Source organism: Galeopterus variegatus, unplaced genomic scaffold (genome assembly GCF_000696425.1).
Source record: "Galeopterus variegatus unplaced genomic scaffold, G_variegatus-3.0.2 Scaffold2274, whole genome shotgun sequence".
Taxonomy (NCBI): Eukaryota; Metazoa; Chordata; class Mammalia; order Dermoptera; family Cynocephalidae; genus Galeopterus; species Galeopterus variegatus.
In genome coordinates, this window is record NW_007728385.1 from 74,193 (window position 1) to 95,150 (window position 20,958).

General features: G+C 36.9%; 1 protein-coding gene across 1 annotated transcript in view; it reads left to right on the forward strand.

The window, feature by feature from the left end:
- The first annotated feature begins 1,149 nt into the window (after nucleotides 1-1,149).
- ST8SIA4 (ST8 alpha-N-acetyl-neuraminide alpha-2,8-sialyltransferase 4) overlaps nucleotides 1,150-20,958 on the forward strand; it is an 88,364-nt gene continuing 68,555 nt past the window's right edge. The window contains exons 1-3 of the mRNA XM_008581138.1: nucleotides 1,150-1,548; nucleotides 9,040-9,171; nucleotides 18,198-18,455. Of these exons, the coding sequence (XP_008579360.1) occupies nucleotides 1,436-1,548; nucleotides 9,040-9,171; nucleotides 18,198-18,455 (503 nt within the window). The 5' untranslated portion in view covers nucleotides 1,150-1,435. The remainder of the gene's footprint in view (nucleotides 1,549-9,039; nucleotides 9,172-18,197; nucleotides 18,456-20,958) is intronic.

Below are 20,958 nucleotides of genomic sequence, written 5' to 3' on the forward strand. Positions count from 1 at the left end.
GTTGGGGGTTGGGGGGTGGGGGTTGCCAGAAAACTTGGGACCGGCGCAAATAGATGGGGGAAACCCCGGCCTCCAGGCACTGTCTCACGCTAGGAGTGCTTCCCGACCTACCGGCCCCATTGTAAAGAGCAATGGCACGACAAACCAAGGCACGACTATGACTGGGGCAGCCAGCATCTCTCCGCTGACGTCAGGGACCAAAGTGGAGAGGTACTCACACTGAAGACTCAAGCACAACTCGAAAAGTGCCCGTGCCACACAATAAAATAGTAAGGAAAATGCTAGGAGGAAGGAGAGCGTGAAAATCAGACTCTAAATACATATCACTGAGACGTATGAAAAGGAGATTTGACCTTTCTCTCTTGTTTCTTCCTCCCTTCCCTGTTTCGCGGGAGTGTGAGCGTATGTGGATGTACTTGCGTTTAAAAGAGAGGTCCATTGTAGCTGTTTCTCCGCAATGAAGTTTAAGAAGGATTGGAGTTTTCTTGACTTCTGCGTGAAGAGATTCCAAATGACCATGACAGAGAGTCACATAAATATCTATAAAGTTCCTATTGACACCTCTGTCATCACTTGATCCCTGCAGCATCCTAAACCGGAGGCCACCCATTCTGAGTGGGCACTAGACTGAGCTGTGCAGGGAAAGATCAACGGCCCCCTCCTTCCCCCTTCCTCCCCCGTTTCACTCCACTTCGGAGGACGTGCGTTGGCGGGCGCGCGCGCGTGTGTATGTTTAGCAAAGACGGTTGTAAGAAGCTACCCTTTGTTGCACAAACCCAGCCTTATCAGAAGCATTCCTCGAGCGGGAGATTCTCTAAGCTGCTTCTCTAATCTGTGCCCTCTTCACAGTGATGCTTGGTTCTCCCAGGTCCAGGGAGCTGACGCTTTGATAGTGTGTGTGTGCGTGCGTGTGTGTGTGTGTGTGCGCGCGCGCGCGCGCTGCGACTACGAGCTTCCTCTCCCGACACGGTGCAGGCAGAGCAGGCGACGTTACTCTTCAGGCAGCGGCCAGCAACGCGAGGCAACAGCAGCCTCCGCCCCCTCAGCTTGGTGATTGGCTGATTTAGCTCATCATTTCCCTGCTAGCAAGAGGGAAGGGCCAGTGACGCCCCCGAACCCAGCTGCAGAAGCGGCCAGCACTTGCAATGCACAAGGTGTCTCAGCTGAAAAGAAACCTGAGCCCTAAGGAGGTGGCGCGGAGCTACAGGGCAAAGGCTGGCGCGAACAGCGCGTGAAGGCGCTGGGCAGCGCTAGAGGACCAGGGGGAGCTCGGCCGCAGAGGACCCTACCTAACGACCTAATCCTGGGATCCCCGCTCCAATCTCTCCTCGCATTTTACGGATTTCCCCACCACGACTATCTCACCAAAACGGAGCCTTTACATCAAGAGAAGGTGCGGGAGCTCGGGCAACCAGGACTTTGCCGGGCACTCAGGATGCGGTCCATCAGGAAGAGGTGGGCGATCTGCACGATAAGTCTGCTCCTGATCTTTTATAAGACAAAAGAAATAGCAAAAACTGAGGAGCACCAGGAGACGCAACTCACTGGGTAAACGCAAAGCTTCATTTCAGGATATAACAAAAAGTCAAGCTATACATGAAATGTGAATATAGATGGTTGGGATAGTATGTGTGTTCGTCTAAGCTTGCGTGTGGTTAGGCTCATGAATTAAATAACAAAGGCTGTTGTTGAGGTGTGTGTGCTTCTCTGTGCTGTTCCCCCTGAGTTCAACTTGCCCTGTGCGGTGGTGGTGACAGTTGTGTTGGCGCTGGGTGCTCGCACGCCAAAGGAGAAGTCACTGCAGAAGTGTCAACAAAGAACGTGTGCCCTTGTCCTTTTAATCCGTGGGCAGAATTCGAGCGAGACGTCTTTATTTACCAAACGGTTGCCCTTCCTTCTTTCTCTGCCCTTTCACTCTAGGGAGACACGAGAGAAAGCTGGTTTCTTGAATGGTTGAAGTTAAAGTCCCCAAAGCATGAAATGCATCTATCTCCTCTGTTTCTCTACTTTTTTGGCTTTGGGTACATCTTCTTATGATAATCACTCTAGGGAGACACGAGAGAAAGCTGGTTTCTTGAATGGTTGAAGTTAAAGTCCCCAAAGCAGGAAATGCATCTATCTCCTCTGTTTCTCTACTTTTTTGGCTTTGGGTACATCTTCTTATGATAATTTGAATTAGAAACTCCGATACCACCAAAGATACTTCCTTATTTGCTTTTCCATGGGTAAAATGCATGGGCGTCATGACTACAGTTTTAGAAAGAAGCTGGGTACTGGCTTCACATAAACTATATTTGTGCTATTTCTTTACTTTGTGTAGATGAGCTCAGAATCTCCCCCGCCCTGTTAAGTTCTCTAAATATCACACTTCCTTCCTCCCTCCCTCTGGCCTCGGTGCCTTTGAAGTTTACCCAGGAGGTGGTGCAACTTTGTGTTGCTGACATAGCTTGGATGTTTTCTGAGGATGTGAATCTGGTTGTCAACTCTGTTCAAAGTCCTATTTCGGAAATCCTCTCCCGTCTGGAGGCGTCCGCTATTGGAAACTCCACACTGGCAGAGCTGCCCGCCTGGTTTTTATTTTCTCTGACATTTATTCAAACAGAGAGAAAGCCCTTGCCATTGTGTGTGTGGCATTAGACTGCTAAAACACATACACACTCTTAAACTTCATGCACTCCATTTCTTAATATTTCTGCTCCTCCCTAACTAATGAGCATTTAAGTGAGCAAGACGCAGCTTTATCCTTACAGAAGCTATTGCTATTCTGTAGTAGTACAGTCAAACGGGACTGAAAGGGAATGAAAAGGATAATAAGAAATGGGTTGGATGGTTGTTATGCATCGACAAATCAATATACGATCTATTCGGGGGTGAGGTCGTTGACACAGGAGTGGGTGTTTTGAAAATCCAGTCTAGCTCAATTGTCAGAAAAGAAGGACTTTGGGCGGGGTTGTGGGCATCCCTGTCAGACCTGTACTTGCTAGGCAGACAAAGGGGTCCTTAGGAAGATGATGAACGGGCGCGTGGGGGCTCGGATGAGAGGCGGAGGCTGAGGCGTGAGGGTCGAGGTTCTTTGTTCCCTTCCGGGCTAGTGGGTTCTGAAGATAAACCTGAGACCAGACAAAGCGGCCAAACCTCGCCCAAACTCTAAGGGTTCAGGCCCTTGTCTCGGGACCCTGGAGAGCAGAAGTGGGCGGGGCGAAGGGGAGGGGGGCGTAAGGTGCTAGTGGGGCGCCAGAGGCTGCCTGCGCGTCCTCTCCGAGCCTCCCTAACCCGCAGGCAGGAAAGAGGAACACACCCCGAGTACCTCCGGGAGAAAACAGACCCGGGACACTCGACATTTCACGGGCAACATCTCTCGTGAGGCCCTTTCTGAACGCCACCGGCCGATGGCCGCAGTCCAGGGCAGGAAGGAAGAGAAGGCGGGCACCCGCAGGGCGGCTGGGCTAGCCGGGCCGGGCTTTCGCCGCACCCCTTTCAAGCCGAGCTGCTCATTTTGCAGACGTGGGGCAGGCGCTTGAGTCAACCAAACGGGAAGAGAGGTGCGCACCAGGTCTAAACCTCTCCCCAGGCAGCCGGCAGCGAGGGTGCAAGGATGAGTGAGGAGACAGGCGGAAGCCCTCCTGCAGGAATCAGGCCCTCTTCGTTTAAAAAACAGCAAAAACTTTCACTGATCAGTCGGCAACCCGCTCCTCCTTGATTAAAACCCGCACTTGCAGTCCTGTGCGGTGAGGCAGAGAGCGGGCTGCGGGCGCCGCACTTGCACCAGTGCCCCGCAGCGTCCTGCCTACTGCGGCCGCCCGGCCCTTCCCGAGACCGTGGAGTTGGCGCTGCCAGGAGATGCGAGCACAGCTAGTCTCCTGAGCGCTCTTTCCCTTTTCCCCAGGATGAGACGTTCAGTGGAAAAGCTTATGATCCAAGTTGGGGGTTTTGTTTCAATTTCCAAATAGTGCTTCTGGTGGAGGAGTTGACTTTTCAAACTCTCTAATCATCTCATTGACTCTCTTATTACCCAAGCCACTAGAGAGGCCAATTTTTAAATCAGTAAATTCAAGTGGAGGTCTGGCCCGGGAGCCCAGGCAAGTATTCAAAGATGAGGTAACAGAGGCAGTTTTTGGCCTTTGGGGGACACTGCGTGCCTTGCGGGTGGGCAGTGGTTTCAATGAGGGGCCTTCCCATAGTGCTTGAATCTTACACCTAAATTCAGATTTAACTTTCCTGCTATCATTTTTGCGATGGGCAGGCTGTTCCATTATCTATTCGACCTTGCCCTGCCCCTTTGACCGGAAGCCCCCACTAGAGTAGGCACAGCATAACTCTTCTTGTACACAACATTGAGCAGTCCTTCCAAGCAGATGAGAAAACTTTCCCACCAACTATCCGCGTTCCTATCCCCAGAGGAATATTAACTGCATCTATTTTTTTTTATAAAGAATTATTCCAGAATAAGTCTAGTCATAATTATTGGACACCTAAAATTGATATTTCTTTCCTAGAAAACTTATTAATTGCCTGTTATGATGACTTAGTTATGAAGCTTAACTCAAAATGCATTGAGAGTATTAAGTGGACTATTCTTGACTAACTTTTTTTCGTGATGTTCCTCACAATTGGCCTATGATTTAACTGGCTCTATGTGCTGTTTTGGGTTTGAGTGGAAATGTGTGAAATTAAGACTACAGTAGATGAAATATGTGGGTATGCTCATTTAATGAGATAAGTATTTGAAAGTGTAACATAAACTTTAATGCCTTACAAATACTTGTTTTGATTGTTATTCCTTGAAACTTACTACACACTATTTTCTGGGTTGATCACATATGAAATATGAGATTTTAACTTACTTTTCTTGTCATCTAAAGATCTTTTTAAATTGACTATGAACTTTAGGTTTTCTTACTAAATGAGCAACAGTATTAGTCCTGAAACCTATGATAAAATTGACAGTGGAGATAAGCATTCACACTTAAGAGTATTATCATTGCAAAGTTACTTCCTGGTTGTTCTAGGGTACAACACATCATTGTAAATCAGGTAATCCAGAATTTGACTTTTATTTCACATATGTCATTAGAAGTTCTAATAAAACCCATGAGCAATAAGTTAAGGTAGAACACCTCATCTTTATTTTTAGTTGTTTGACACTTAGGTAGTAAAAACAGGAAATTACCTCCTGCTTGTATGTGGGGTTAGTTTAATGCACGTTCTTCTCTTTTAAATGACTTTTTAAATTGTATGTTAAGGAGGAAGTGTAACCAAGTCCAAAGGGAACACATTCATTCCAAAGCCAGGTCACGAAGAGTTTCAGTGGGCTTGAATCCAGGGCTTTTGGGACCTAACTTCATGAAGTGAAATTAATCATATTTGTTATGTATTGCAGAACTAATAGAAAAAAATTGTGGTGAAGCCCGGAAACACATTTCATGGAAAAGAAATATTTGTAGATACTAAGTAACATAACAAATTATTATTTCCTGACACTGGTATCTCATAGATGACCATTTTACTGAATTCTTCTTAGTTCTGTATAAGCAGTAATACTTTGTAATATATTGCTTTATGCTGAGTGATTTCTTTGATGTGTTTATTTGCCCTTTAAAAATACATATTGAATCATCTTGGAGATAGTCCTATGCAAGAAATATTTTCAGTGCGGCTATTCAAAACTCATGTCTAATCTAGAATGAGAAATAGGTGGTGGATGGCAACATCCTTCATGCTTTGCATTCACATAAAGGAAAAGCTTTTTCTAAGACAGAATGCTACCAAGGTCACAATGAAAAATCCCTAGGGACATATTTAACTTTATTCAAAGAAATTTGCTCAAGATTCTCAGATCACAGTAAGCCTGGCCTTCTCACACATAAATTCCACTGACTATAAGTGTTGTAACTAGTTGCAGCTACTTTCATTCCAAGTTTTTTGCAGTTATAAGAATCTGAAATTTGGCCTATCACCAGTTCAATGAAAACAATTCAAACAGCAGAGTACCATGGTAGCATTTTTTTCATACAAAACTGGTTTAAATTGTTTAAGTCACTTTACAAAAAAAAAATCTTGGAGGTTCTGAAAAAGTTCCATACAACTAAGCAATCATAGAAATCATTCTGCCATGTAAAAATGTGTCTGTGTCCACATGTTGGTGAAGCAGTTTTCCATAGATTTTAAAAAATACAAAACCATGCATATTTTTACTACACTTATGAAAGTTTATTGGTGGTTGAAATAATTATTATGATCATAGCAATCTGTGATTAGAGAAAGATGATATTGACTGGCCCATTATTAATAGGATAAAGATTGGAAAGATCCCATCCCTCCATAGAAATAGAGATAGTTTGTACTGTACTCTTAAAGGCATGTCTTCAAATGTGTGAAGATTAACTTCTGTGTATATCTGTATTTTCATTCATCTATGGTTATTATCTTTAGATGTGTAGCATGAAAATTGACTTCTGGGCCTCTGAGTAGTAAAGTGCACACTATGTTTCTTTGCATCCTAAACAACATCTGTTAAGTGATTATTATTAGACACGCATAAGCATGCAAATGTATTGTTTTCATTAGTAGGATAATTTAAAATATTAATTTTTATAGAGTTTTAAATTTAATGGGGAGTAGCTGCACATGATGCTTTGAGCTGCTTCAAATTTAAACTACATGCTTAAAAAAGAATGCAAACCAAAACACCAAACTATAAGCATCCAATTACAGAATTTATCCAACAGCTGTTACACAGGCAGTGCTTCCATTGATAGTGAGAGGACTGCCTACATAATAAACACAGACTTAGACTTTGTGATTGAGTAAACAGTCATGTTACTTTTTAACTGTTTTTGAGATTTTAGAAATTAAAAGGTGGCATGTAAAGAAATAAATGCAAATATTAAGAGAGCTGTGGTCTTTGTTGGTATGCCATAACAAGTGGCTTTTTGATTCTCTCAGTTGGGTTTAAGTCCATAAAGTACCAAGAAAATAGTCTATTGAACAATGGGTTGGTTCAGTTATAAATAACCTAATGGCATAACTGATAACATGGGTATCTGTCACCATCATCACTACCACCAGCACCCCTGCCACTAACATGCCACTTGATATACTAGACTGATGATATTAGTTGGAGGAAGGTAGCTTATTATTTTTTTGATGTAGTAGAAAATACTAGTAATAATGGCTGCTGAATGAGTTCTGTCCCTACTACAGTCTCTGTCTTTCCACCAACAACTATCAAGAAATTGTTTTATTGCTGAGATGTTTTCAGATCAATGCATTTTTTTCAATTAGTACTTTAATAGTGCTTAATAAATTACTTTCACATACAGAGTACCACTTAATCCTCACAATGTCATTGCATATTAAATAATGTTATTGTAATTTTTGAAGTAAGATAAGGACACTGTGGCCTACAAAGAGAATATTGCTGGAGAACATAAGGCTAGTAGTCCATAGAATCACAAGCATGCCCAGATCACCTGATATTCCAAACTCTTCTTACTCCAAAACAAAAGCTCTTTCCATTATGTGCATATGGCTTTTGTGAAAATAAAATTACTATCTTGGGAGTCACAGTTATATAGATGCAGGAGAATTGATCAAACACCCTGTTTCTGTTGTCTAAATAGCATCAGTGAGGGACCTTTTGGAAACAGAAGTTTTTACTTTTAAAGTTTTATTTTATTTTTAATTGAAAAATAATAATTGTATATATATAGATATATAGGGTACAATGTGATGTTCTGATATACATACATGTACACACACACACACATTGTGGAATGATGAAATCAGGCTAATTAGCATATCCATCACCTAAAATATATATATATATTTTTTTGTCTTTTTTTCGTGTCCGGCAACGGAATCGCAACCCTCAGTGTCACGCCCGTACCAGACCGGGACCGGCAACGGGATCGCAACCCTCGGTGTTGCGTCCGCACCTCGCTCAGCCAGTGAGCGGGAACCGGTCTGTATGTGGGATCCGAACCCTCGGCGGGAGCGCCGCTGCGCTCCCCAGCGGTGCACTGTAGCAGTGCGCCCCCGGGCCGGCCCCTAAAATATTAATCATTTCTTTGTGGCATTTAAAATCCTCTTTTAGCTATTTTGAAATATACACTATATTAGTAATTATAGTCATCATGCTGTGCATTAGAACATCAGAACTTATTCCTTCTGCCTAACTGAAACTTTGTACCCGTCGATCAACCTCTTCCCTTTCCCCATCCACTTCCTCCCCATCAGCCTCTGGTAACCACCATTTTACTCACTACTTCTATGTGTTTATTTTTCTTAAGTTCCACATATAGGTGAAATTACACAGTATTGGTCTCTTTGTGCCTGGCTTATTTCATTTAACATATTGTCCTCTAGGTTCATCCATGTCACGAATGACAGAATTTTCTGCTTTTGTAAAAGGCTGAATAGTACTCTGTTGTGTTCATATACCACACTGTTTTAATCCATTCATTTGCTGATGGACACTTAGATTGTTTCTATATCCTGGCTATTGTGAATAGTGTTGCAATGAACATAGGAGTGCAGACATCTCTTCAGCATACTTTGGTAAAAGGCTGAATAGTACTCTGTTGTGTTCATATACCACACTGTTTTAATCCATTCATTTGCTGATGGACACTTAGATTGTTTCTATATCTTGGCTATTGTGAATAGTGTTGCAATGAACATAGGAGTGCAGACATCTCTTCAGCATACTTTGGTTATATACCGAGAAGTGGGACTGCTGGATTACATGGTAATGATATTTTTAGATTTGATGAGAATTTTTGTAAGTACCACAGAGATATTATCTTTATATGAAAATAGTTTCATTTCAAAAGAAAGTGTAGATATTTATCCTGTTAAAGTCATATTCGCTTAAACATTAAAACACTTTTCATCATGCTTACACCTTTCTTTCTAACATGTTAAAAAAATTATATCTGTAACTTTTTCCAAAAAATATAAATCAAATTATGTATTATGATAGATAAAATGCTTCTTACTTTCACAAAACTGACATCTATTTTTTATTTTTTATTTCAGAGATGGTGAATTGTATTTGAGTCGATCACTTGTCAATACTTCTGATAAAATCACTCGAAAGGCTGGCACCTCAATCTTCCAGCACAATGTAGAAGGTTGGAAAATCAATTCCTCTTTGGTCCTGGAGATAAGGTTAGTTTCCTTAGTATGGCATAATAAATATCACATCATGTTCTTAAATTTGTTGGGCTTGTCAAACTTATATCGAACACTTGATTTATACTTTAACTGTGAATACTTTAATAAAAGAATGAACTGGCTCTGTTTAATGTTGCTCACTGAAGAATGTGAAACAGTAAGACTGAAATTACTATACAGTCAGAAATTTAAGGATGAATACGTGAGTTTTATATATAGTGTTTTTATACTAATGGAATAATATATTCAAGAGTACTAATATTTAACATACTTTACCCAATTACTCAGGATGGACATATATTTTGAGAATTCTGATCTTGTGTTTTTCAACTAGATGAAAATGAAGTCTATCCAACTCCTATTTTGCTGAAAAAATATAAATAAATTTGACTTGTGAATATCTATGTGAGTTCATGTTGAAAAAAATGGGATAAAATCAGAAAATAACCTTTTAGAGTATTGGCTTACTGTTTGTAAGACTAGGCATTTTAGATGAAAAAACTCTTAAAATCAAACTCAATGCCTGCATATCAATATGTCATTTTCTTCTACTATAGTCCCATTACTAGTAAGAAACATAGCCTTTTCTCCTAATTATGGAAAAGCAAGCAGAAAATCTTTTCTATAATTATATTACATTGTTGTATTATTGATATATTTGAATTAGAACATTTCAGTAAATCAGAATACTTTAAAAGTTCTAGAGAACATGTCCTTTATATAATCAAATCATTGCATTTTTCTAGTATTGGTAAAATAGTAATCATTCAATGACTGTATATTAACAGATTTTGTAAGAGTAACTTAATGATTGATAGATACTTGCCTGGGTTTCTACCTGCTCACTTCTTGGATTATACATACACATAATGTAGACTATAAGCAACTTGAAGAAAGAGTTTATTGCACTTATCTTTAGAGTATATAAAGCAATTCATAGAATGCATTACAGCAAGGCACTCACTGCATTTTGAGATTTGCTTGAAAGGATGTATGGAAATTTAAAAAAGATGGGTGTCAGAGAAATGCAGGAATGGTTAGGTTACTTTGTTTTAAAGGTTTGGAAGTGACTGGAAAGGAAAACAGCAATCAATCCACGGCAATGTCAAGTGATGTATGTTTGGTTGCTTTTAGTTTAGGAAGAGTTTTGTATATCTATGGGCCTAGTACAAGAATGAGGAGATGAGTGGAATCTGATGGCAGAGTTCATAAATTGGTATCGTCTGGGTAAAAAGATGGCCAGGAAGCATGATTTATTTCAACATCATAAGAAAACAAAAACAAAAACAAAAACAAAAAAACTTAAAGCCAATTTAAAAAATCAGGATATTTTTAATAAAAGTACAGATTTTCATAAACTCTTTAGAAATTAAAAGATTTGACAACTCTGGGACCTGTATTCCTCCTGAGAACTAGTTTGTTGAAGCTGATGTTAGCCATGATCACTCTAATTTGACATTTTTACACCTGGGGCTCCCTTCTCTCATGGTACCTATCAAGTATCTTCCTCTATGTCTCATACCCCCATCGCTACATTTGAATTTAGGAACGCTGTAAGAGATGAAATAATTATGAAAAAAGAGCTATAGGATGTGTGATGATACGGGGTCATAAAGACACATATAGTTTGGTATAGAACAGATTAAGGGTTCATTTCTTGGAAGTAGATTGGAAAGAGAGAAATATGGGTGATTAAAAGAAAAGATTTGATTTATAAACAAACAGAAAGAGAACTTTAAAACTGGATGATTTGGCAAGAGGGGAGATAATTAGGTATTGCTATAAAGATCAGGTAAAGTAATAGAAGTAAATTAAGAAATTGTAATAGTTTAATTCATTTATCTAGGCATGAAAAATAATATTCAGATAAGGAAAATCTAATAAGTAAATTACATACATAAGTATTTTACACTAGTTTAATTAATATATCTGGTCATGCCTTCCTAATATCTATACAAAATTGAATACTGTGGGTGTGCATGAGGCTACAGATTTACATTTTGCTATTAGTAAGGTGTTCAGTCTAAGGGTGTTAAACATAAATTGAGGGCCGAGCCCATGGCGCACTCTGGAGGGTGCGGCGCTGGGAGCGCAGCAGCGCTCCCGCCGCGGGTTCGGATCCTATATAGGGATGACCAGTGCGCTCACTGGCTGAGCGCGGTGTGGCCAGTCTCAAAAAGGACAAAAAATAAATAAAATAAAAAATAAATTGACCCAAGAAATTCATTGTGGCAACTTTACAAGTTAATGAGTTAATTCACATTTTTGAGAGTAATCTATTTTCAATTATAATAGCTGATTATATGAATTAAATGGTAGTACTATTTTTATATGGTTCTCCTTATCTTTGTTCTCTGATAAAGAATTAAACAATAAAACTGTGAGCAAATATTAAATAATATATACAAAGTTGCCACTTCCTTGCAAGAAAGAATAATTTGTAAAATCATTATAGTACAATATGCAGTTCATAAAAAATAATAATTGCCTATAGCACCAATGACTATAAAGTGTTAATCAGCTTGACATCTACAATAGAAAATTTAGAATATGAAAATGTCTGATTGTTGACTTGGCTTTTTGCAAATATGTTTTTTCAAATTCAAATTGGAAACTAATCATGGGGTATTTTAGATCATTATTTTCTTGTTTCTTCCTCACTTCTCTAGCATTTAAGAAGAACCATATTACTTTGTGTCTGTAGGTGGGTATGGGTATATTTTACAAGTGTTTTCAAAATTCTATTTTGAAGTTTTTGATTAAGACATTACAACTAATCAATTTTTTTTTTTTTTTTTTAAGATGACCAGTAAGGGAATCTTAACCCTTGAGTTGGTGTTGTTAGCACCACGCACTCCCAAGTGAACTCTCCGGCAATCCCTATATAGGGATCCGAAACTGTGGCCTTGGTGTTATCAGCACCGCACTCTCCCAAGTGAGCCACAGGCCGGCCCAAACTAATCAGTTTTGATCTTACATGATTGAATTATGCTTACAAATACTTCTCATTTAAAAAATCTCATTAAACTTATAATGCTCTTTTGATTTCCTAATAAGTTATTTATGTATTTACATTAAAATGTGAAACAGTTGCTGAAGATACATTTTTTGTTGTTTGCTTACATTTGTAGACATGATTTTCTTTCTTATTACTCATTCCTTCCGCATAATATGACCTCTGCCGCCTTCAGAGAACACCAAAAATTGGTTCATATAGGAGGGTCCTTCAAAAAATTTGTGGAAAAATAGATTTAAAAAACTAAGTGAAACATCCCATGAACTTTTTTGAAGACCCATCATATATTCATCAAACAACTCTATATCTGGGGAGTTGTCTAAGAGAGATGGTTTTATGTATTAGTTCATTGTACTTTGAAAATTCATCAAAATTTAAGGAGTTTATGCACTCTACATCTAACTTCACAATTAAAATAATTAGCTTGGTTTAAAATCTTGACTTTATTGGTAATTATTTGTTCTTTATTATTGTGAGCTAAGAAATGACACATTTAAGACGTATTAGATGTTGTGAATAAATCTGTGAACATTGTACTGAGAGATTATTTGATCATGTCCAACATTTGTGATTTGACATTTTTTTCCATATTTGGGTTTTCTTTTCTTTATTTCTTTTTTTTTTCTCTCTGTTTTATATGTTGACTAGAAACCCAAAGAAGAGCCCATTCCAAATAGATCTATAGAAATTTAGGAGCTCAGGTACTCCTTAGGTGAGCTTAATCACATCATAATTGGTTGGAAACAAATTTTTCTACTCTTAGTATCATGATATATCAAAGTTCTTAAACAGATAAGACGTGGGCTAACTAAAAATAATTGCAAATTTATGTATGCTTACCTGTCAAAAACAATTTGCTATTGCATGCATAAATGTACTTTAAAAGGTCCACATACTATTCTTATACTATCTTCTTAACTTCGATCAGTACAACCAAGTGACCAGTAGAGCTCATCTTGGGTCACAAAGCTTGTTAGTCAAGATTTAAACCAAGGCTTAACTATAGAACCAAAGTCTTACTATGAAACAAATTTCTTGGTAGAGTATATTTTAATACTAAAAATGCATGCAATCAAAATGCATCTTTGTGATAGGATATTTTTCTTTGCTTTAAAATAACAAAATATCATTCATGCAATTTTACCAAATTCTGGACCAAGTGTGTCCTGTCTGATTTTTGTAGGCCATGATGAAACATTTGGCATTTCTTAAAGTTTTGCTTGTTTGTTTGTTTCCTTGCTTTTTGTGAACTGTATCAGTAGCAACTGAATTGATATAGTGAGTTTTTACTGGAGACACTGTCTAAAGTTTGCAAAAACTGATTCCTAATATATGCATCATAACCTAATTTCATTTTCAAATTGTGGTGAATTCCAACTCTAAGATTTTTCACACAATACCTTCTGATGTAGTTAGCAATGCCATTTAGGTTAAATTCTAGTTGCTGCAGGACAGTGTGCTCCTTGTTCACAAGAAACTGACAGAGAAGAAAGCATGGCACCTGGTGATAGGTTAGCTAAATTTAACGTTTCACGAGTGAAAATAATGTTTAGTAAATGAATTCTCTGGGACTCTGCTGTTGCTATTTCAAGTGATGGGTGAGTTGAAAGGGAAGCTTTAGTTAAAAATTCAGTTGAAAAGTTTCTGTATAGAATCTATTCCTGTCAGTTTAACGGTCTAAACCAATCTTTCACTTTAAGCCAACATTGCCTAACAAAAAATAGTTTTTATGACCAAGAGTTTGAGCTCACTGAAAGTGAAACATATTTTCAGATTCTTTCAGTTATCTTTTACATGAAAACAGTTGCTGAATTTAGGTGTCTGCTTATCTAAGGAGGTTTCAAAAGTTGCATTATGATCACAAAATGACAGTTAAAGGACCTATGAGGGATCTTTTGGTTTTTGTCCTTTCAAGTCACACATGGAAAACACAACCCCCTTCTTTGAATTTCTGGTAATAACTTAGCCACATATTGAAAAAACTTGTACTGGGACAGCCTGAATGTTAAACATTAGCTTTTGCTGATTCATGTTTCCTTAGAGCTCAGATCTTAAATTGGGATTTCTCTCTCTCTCTCTAATTTCTGAAGTAATTTTGTTTAGCCTGTTCTAAAAATTAAATTCATATCAATTATCTTCTGAGCAAAAGCATGTATGTTCTCCTTTGTAATACTTAAAGTATTGTTTTAGTTCAATGTATGTACAAGAGTGTTTCATGCTTTCAATGACATTTAGCTAATTGCATTTAAGTATTAGTTTTGGGTTTGTTTTTTTTTTTTTTTTTGCATATTTATTGTCTGAACAGTGACTAGACTTAGCAAATCCACAGAGCTTTTTTCATTACATTTGTAATCTAAAAAATGCCTTCAGCCTGCTAGAGGGAAAACAACCTAACATTTCTTTACTGTCTCCAAAAAGTATTAAGTACTTAAGTCACAATATTATTCACTTATAGTAATTATTTTCAGTCTTTCTTGCATCCTACACCAGGAATATTATCTCAGATAATTTTTCATGCATAGATCTAAGCCCTAAAATAGGAACTATAAGTTTGGTTCAACATAAGGAAAAGAACATAGTGAAGTCATTCAAGGTTTCCTCTTTGCCCTTTTTCAATTTAGAAAAGCAAATTCCACACTAACAATTATTCTGAGTTTTGCCCAAAAAACTTTTTTGACATTTGTATATTTTGATTAGTCTATGTGAGTTGGTACTTTTTATTGTTTTGAAAATCACTTTTATTATTTTTACTGCTTCTGTTTAAAAAGAATAAACTGCTGTTGAGCCTATACCACAGCATTGAAAGAACATATACTATTTTATCATCTGCACTTAATAATTATTTATCTCATTAAACACTATTTCCCTCCAAAAATTAGATAACATGATTACTTTTGAAATTTTGCTCAAGTCTCATAGTCCCCCTTTTTATAGCATTTTTCCTGAAGAGTGAATAAACCAAAGATGTTTAATTATACTTAGAAATTTAGAAGGCATGTTTTAAAATATTGTTGCTGCTAACTTTCCAAAACCCAGCAAAGGTGTTGTTTTTGAAAAGCTATTAGTTGACAAGCATGTAAGTTTTAACTTTTTTTGACTGAGTAAAAGGTATTTTTCCTTTTGGATTTCTAAGCTAGAGTTTTCTTTCAAATCTGGACCTCTAATCTACTCATTTCAAGCCTGCAAACATACCACTACTTGAGAGCATACATCTCCAAATACATCTGCAGCAACCTATTTAAGTTATATTCAAAGGAAAATAATGACACCACTAGTTTGATGATTTAACCACATCCGTGCAATCTTTATTTTAGAGCCAGCTTCGTAGTTTTCACAGGAAATGAGCCATTTTTGTTGAAGTAAAGGTGTCAGGTATTACTTGATTTTTGCCCAAATAAATGGTAATTAATAAGTATGTAGAACCAGCTTCGTAGTTTTCACAGGAAATGAGCCATTTTTGTTGAAATAAAGGTGTCAGGTATTACTTGATTTTTGCCCAAATAAATGGTAATTAATAAGTATGTAGAAAAGATTCTGTGTATTGTCACTTTTGGTGCTAGTTGTTAACTTTTGTGAAGAATCGTTATGTGTTTGACATAATAAAAGACTTCTCCACTTTCTGAAATTCATAAGCCTTATTTTTGTAATCCTTGTTAAACTGTAATTCTCTTCTTATATGATCTGTACTTTAAGCGTTAAATTAAACTGTAATTCTCTTCTTATATGATCTGTACTTTAAGATAAACTATTAAGGTGTCTGATAGTATGTCTATCAATTTTTGTGATTTAATTTGTAGGGCATTTTGTTAAACTGTAATTCTCTTCTTATATGATCTGTACTTTAAGAGAAACTATTAAGGTGTCTGATAGTATGTCTATCAATTTTTGTGATTTAATTTGTAGGGCATTTGCCCAGGTTTTCCTGTACAAATTCCACTCCTTATGAACCTAAAATTCAGAATATTTGACAAAAATTTCAGAAAATATATTCTTTTTCAGAGAGCTGAGGGACCTTGTATATAAAATCTGTTCAAACAGTCTTCAATCACTTGGTTTTCTAATTAGATCACACATTAAACTGAAACCTATTTAGAACAAACCAAAATAAAGAAAACAAAAAGAAAGATATGAGTTAGTTACTTTCCATCCCTCCTTGTTAACCATGATTCTAGCTTGTAAGTGAGGGTTGGAGTATTACTCTTTTGATGAAGTCATGGGAAGAGATCATATTTTGTGCTCAATAATAAAATTTACCTATTATGATGGAGCTTAAACAGTAACACTTGAGGAAAAACATTTCTGTCATATCTTATTATAATAATGAGATTGTTTTCTATTGCTTTGAAAATCCAAGTTTGTAATAAAAGCACTTTAGTAAATAATATCCAATTTCCAACCTAGGCACAGAGCTTACTCAGATTGCCTCTTGTTGGTAAGTGTTTGGTAAGCTGAGTATCTGACAATGCCAGACTTTTGCAGGCCAAGTTTATAACTTCTTTGGCAATATAATTCTCACAAAAACTTGCTAGGCTCCTGGGCTACTTCCAGGTATAGATAAACCCATCCAAAGATTTCTTCCGAACACAGTTCTTAAGCCTTCTGACTCTCCCCTAATTATTCTGATCTATCCCTCCCTGTCCTAAATTTAACGGCAGTTATCCTTACGTCATTTGAATCTATAGACTATCGTGGGAAGGTAATATCCCTCTTACTGCTGGGATGGCTCCAATTCTTGTAGTGTCTCCTGTTAATTGGGGTACAAAAACATTTGGGGGGGGTCCCAATTACTAGACTTTCACACAGTTTAGATTACAGGCCGTTGCCAGAGATGTATTACCTTCCATCTCAGCTTGCAATTTGGCTACTTCGTGCCTGCCTTAACCTCTTTTATTGCCTTGTTAAATGGAGGAACCAAAATAAAACAACATATGAACATTTTTTAATCAATTCTCCAAGAGCAATAGATTCATTAGATATGATGCATGACTTTCAGCTTTCCAGCTAGATATACCTATTTTCTCATTTTCCATTATCCAACTATGTACCATATGCATATATTTTATGTTCATGTAGCATCTCACATCTGTTTTCAACTTATCAACTTATTAACATGTTAGTTATAGGATAGACTAAGCTTCCACATGCAAAAAAGAGACCTTAAAATACAATGGCCAAACATGTTGGAAGCTTATTTCTTTTTTATTGAGAGATGCACATGATCCATACATATCCGACTTAAGGAAACTACCTTGCATGACCAATCTCAGCTGTACTTGGGCTTGGAAACCTGGAAATGCTCTAGCTGAGCATCCACATACCCAAGTAAAACTTAGAAGTTTCAAATACAAAAAGTAAGTAGGGAAGAAATAATGGTAAGGAACAATTAGTTATCTCTGCCATATACAGTCCAATGTTCTATCTTTTCCTTTTATTTGAGCTTGGAATAAAACTTTCATATACATTTAGTGCAATAGTTTTCGTTCCTCTTCAAATAATCATCCACATAATTTGTTTAAATGTCTATAAATTTCTTTGGAAGTTTAATTATTTTAGTATAGTCAACTATGGTATAATTGAAAACAATTTCAAGTTATTTCTATTAACCTTAACTAGACCACATTAAACAAAATAAATAACTATAGAGAATTGATTGAAGCTAGCCAAACATCTAGTGATGTGAAGTCATGTAATGGTGACTATTTTATTTAATAAATGAATTTTCTATATATTTTGATAAATGAAGTGCTTTTTTTTTTTACCCCACTAATAGATGTATATACCATACCTATTCACAAAATCATTGAGGAGCTCTGTGCAAATAGTTTTCAGGAAACATATTCTATTTCCTGTAGAATCTATTTAATTGGTTGGTTTAATTACCACCTGACAATTTAAGATTAATAGTTTATCAATTTATATTTCATTATGTTACTTTGTAAATAACATTACCAGTTCTTGGATATGCTGTCATTAATGTAAAACTTTTCTTGTATTTCACATATAGGAAGAACATTCTTCGTTTCTTAGATGCAGAACGAGATGTCTCAGTGGTCAAGAGCAGTTTTAAGCCTGGTGATGTCATACACTATGTCCTCGACAGGCGCCGTACACTAAATATTTCTCATGATCTCCATAGCCTCCTACCTGAAGTTTCACCAATGAAAAATCGCAGGTTTAAGACCTGTGCGGTTGTTGGAAACTCCGGCATTCTGCTAGATAGTGAATGTGGAAAAGAGATTGACAGTCACAATTTTGTAATAAGGTGAGCTTTCTTCTGTTTCTAGAGATTGTAATTTCTTCAAAAACATTTTACTTAGGCGTAGAAAACTGGTAAAAATGTTTAAACTTAATGTTAAGTATTAGTGGAAGCTTAAACAAATATTTATTTATGATATCATTTTGTGTGTATTATCCAAATTTACATTTACCCCGGAATAGGAAATTAAAATTATTGTATCATTGAAAGAAAAGGTGATCTCCTTGCAGCAATAAGATATACAGAAGATTTTAAGGGCAGGAGGGGGCAAATGGAAATTTTATTAGATTTAATATTCCCACAGGATAAATATTTCATATGTTTTTCTTTATATTCATTAGCTTTGTGTGAATTCATTTGTTGTAGAAAGATTATGAATAGTACAAAGCAGTGATGTAATAGATGTAAGTTAATTTCACTTTTTGTTGACAATTATTTAGCAGATTCTAAGAACATAGCTAAGCAACTTTATATTTGATATCCTGGGCCAAATTGCCTTTGTTACTCTTTATATACATTATTTATATATATTAGTAAATTTTAGTTTTTTAATTTTCTCACATAATTAAACATACTTGTTTGGTTTTCATTGATAGTCAACATATATTTAATGAATCGTGTGTTTGACTAATTTTTTATTAACCAAAAAACACTCAACAGTAGAAATGGGATTGTGATCACATCGTAGATATTAGCAGTTTTTAATTCCCAATTCTTATATCTACATAATTTCTTTGGCATGTTTTAGTTCTTTAGAAAAATTTTCTGAATAAGTGGAACATGTATATTGGAACATAAAATAGTACAGTATAAAGAAGGATAGGAAAGTATGCTGAATTGACATGTTGACAAAGACCTGAAGTCCCTTAAAGACAAGATGGAATATAGCCTGTGAAACCATAGATCTTGAAAAAATCTTTTATGAAATAAAGTCTTAAAAAATAAAGATAATTATGTATATGCTATTGTAAATAGTCAAGCACTTTTTCATAAATCAGTAATAGCCATGAAAAATCATACTAGAGCATTACCAGATGAATATAGTTGATAATCATGAATATAACTGCAAACATTTTAACTTATTATTTTGCCTTTTCTCACTTGGGTGCAGGATCATTGATTTGAGCCTTTAAAAATCTGAACTCAAAATAATTGGACTTAGAGGAAAACCCTGTCAACATTAGATATACAAAGAAAATTGTAGACAAAGAAGAGGTGACAATATTTGATAAGGGAATGACAAAGGAAGTAGAAGTAATGAGCTTCAAGCATTGAGTTCTGTGTGATGTATGGTTGTGAAGAAAAAGTAAGGCTTCTAGAATTTCTGAAGTAAAATCACAGGGCGGGTAAAGTAAACATTTTAAGGCATAATGGAAATTGTTGTAATGTGAAGAAGAGAATTTTAAAAGGTGATTCATAGTGGAGGAAAACAGGGTCCAAATGTGACTTCTTGTTCCCGCATGCCGCTAAGCTGTGGCACTGGGGCCTGTCCAACTGTTAGATTCAGCCACATCCCTGACTCTGAAATGAAGGCTCCCTTTACAGGTGGGTAATGAGAGAGGCCTGACTGCAGTAGTTCCGCAGTTTTATATCAGTTTATTGATAGTGCTTCCCGCTCTGGCTTTGTTAGCCCAGTTTCTTTTGACTGGATTCTTAGCATTATTCCAATTCTTATATTACTGAATTTTTACTTAACATGTCACTGTGTCTCCAACAAGTGGATGTTGTTGTATGCTCTTTCTACATCTTAAGAGTGACTGGTGGCCGACTTTGCTTTATACAACAGCCTCCAATTTCCATTTTTCCTGCCTTCACTTCCTAGAAACTATATATCTTGCCCTAGGTCTCACTGCACTGTAAACATCTTAAGAGTGACTGGTGGCCGACTTTGCTTTATACAACAGCCTCCAATTTCTATTTTTCCTGCCTTCACTTCCTAGAAACTATATATCTTGCCCTAGGTCTCACTGCACTGTAATTGGCTTTGACCAGACTATTGGTTTCCAAGGTCCTGGACTTTAGTTCACTCGTGAGTAAAATTCTGATTCCACAAAATCCTACTACCCTCCTTTTTCATTCTAACATTATTTTCTCTTTCACTGGCCAAGCAGCAGCAGTAGGTCACCAGGTAGTAACATCCTCACAGTTTTACTATGGATTATTGGAAGTTTAGATCACTGCTAAGCTTCTCTGCTGCTCCTCCAGGAAAATATCTGGTACCTAGGGACTTGGCTAATGTATATATGCTTTCTCTTCTTTTTATGTCGTAGGCACCTAATTTCATGCCTACTTTCTAGACTTACAACCTTAGAGTCTGCCTTAGATGAATAAACTTGTACTCCAACCTTAGAATACTCTTTGATCTTTCCTACAGCAACCCAACTCCAATGATGTCCAGTAAACTGATTTATCTATTTGTATTCTGTACTCTGTCTTCTGGAGTCATTATCTACCTTCCTGCTAACTGTCAGATGGATTTGAGTTTCTATAATTGGTTCCTAGGCCACTC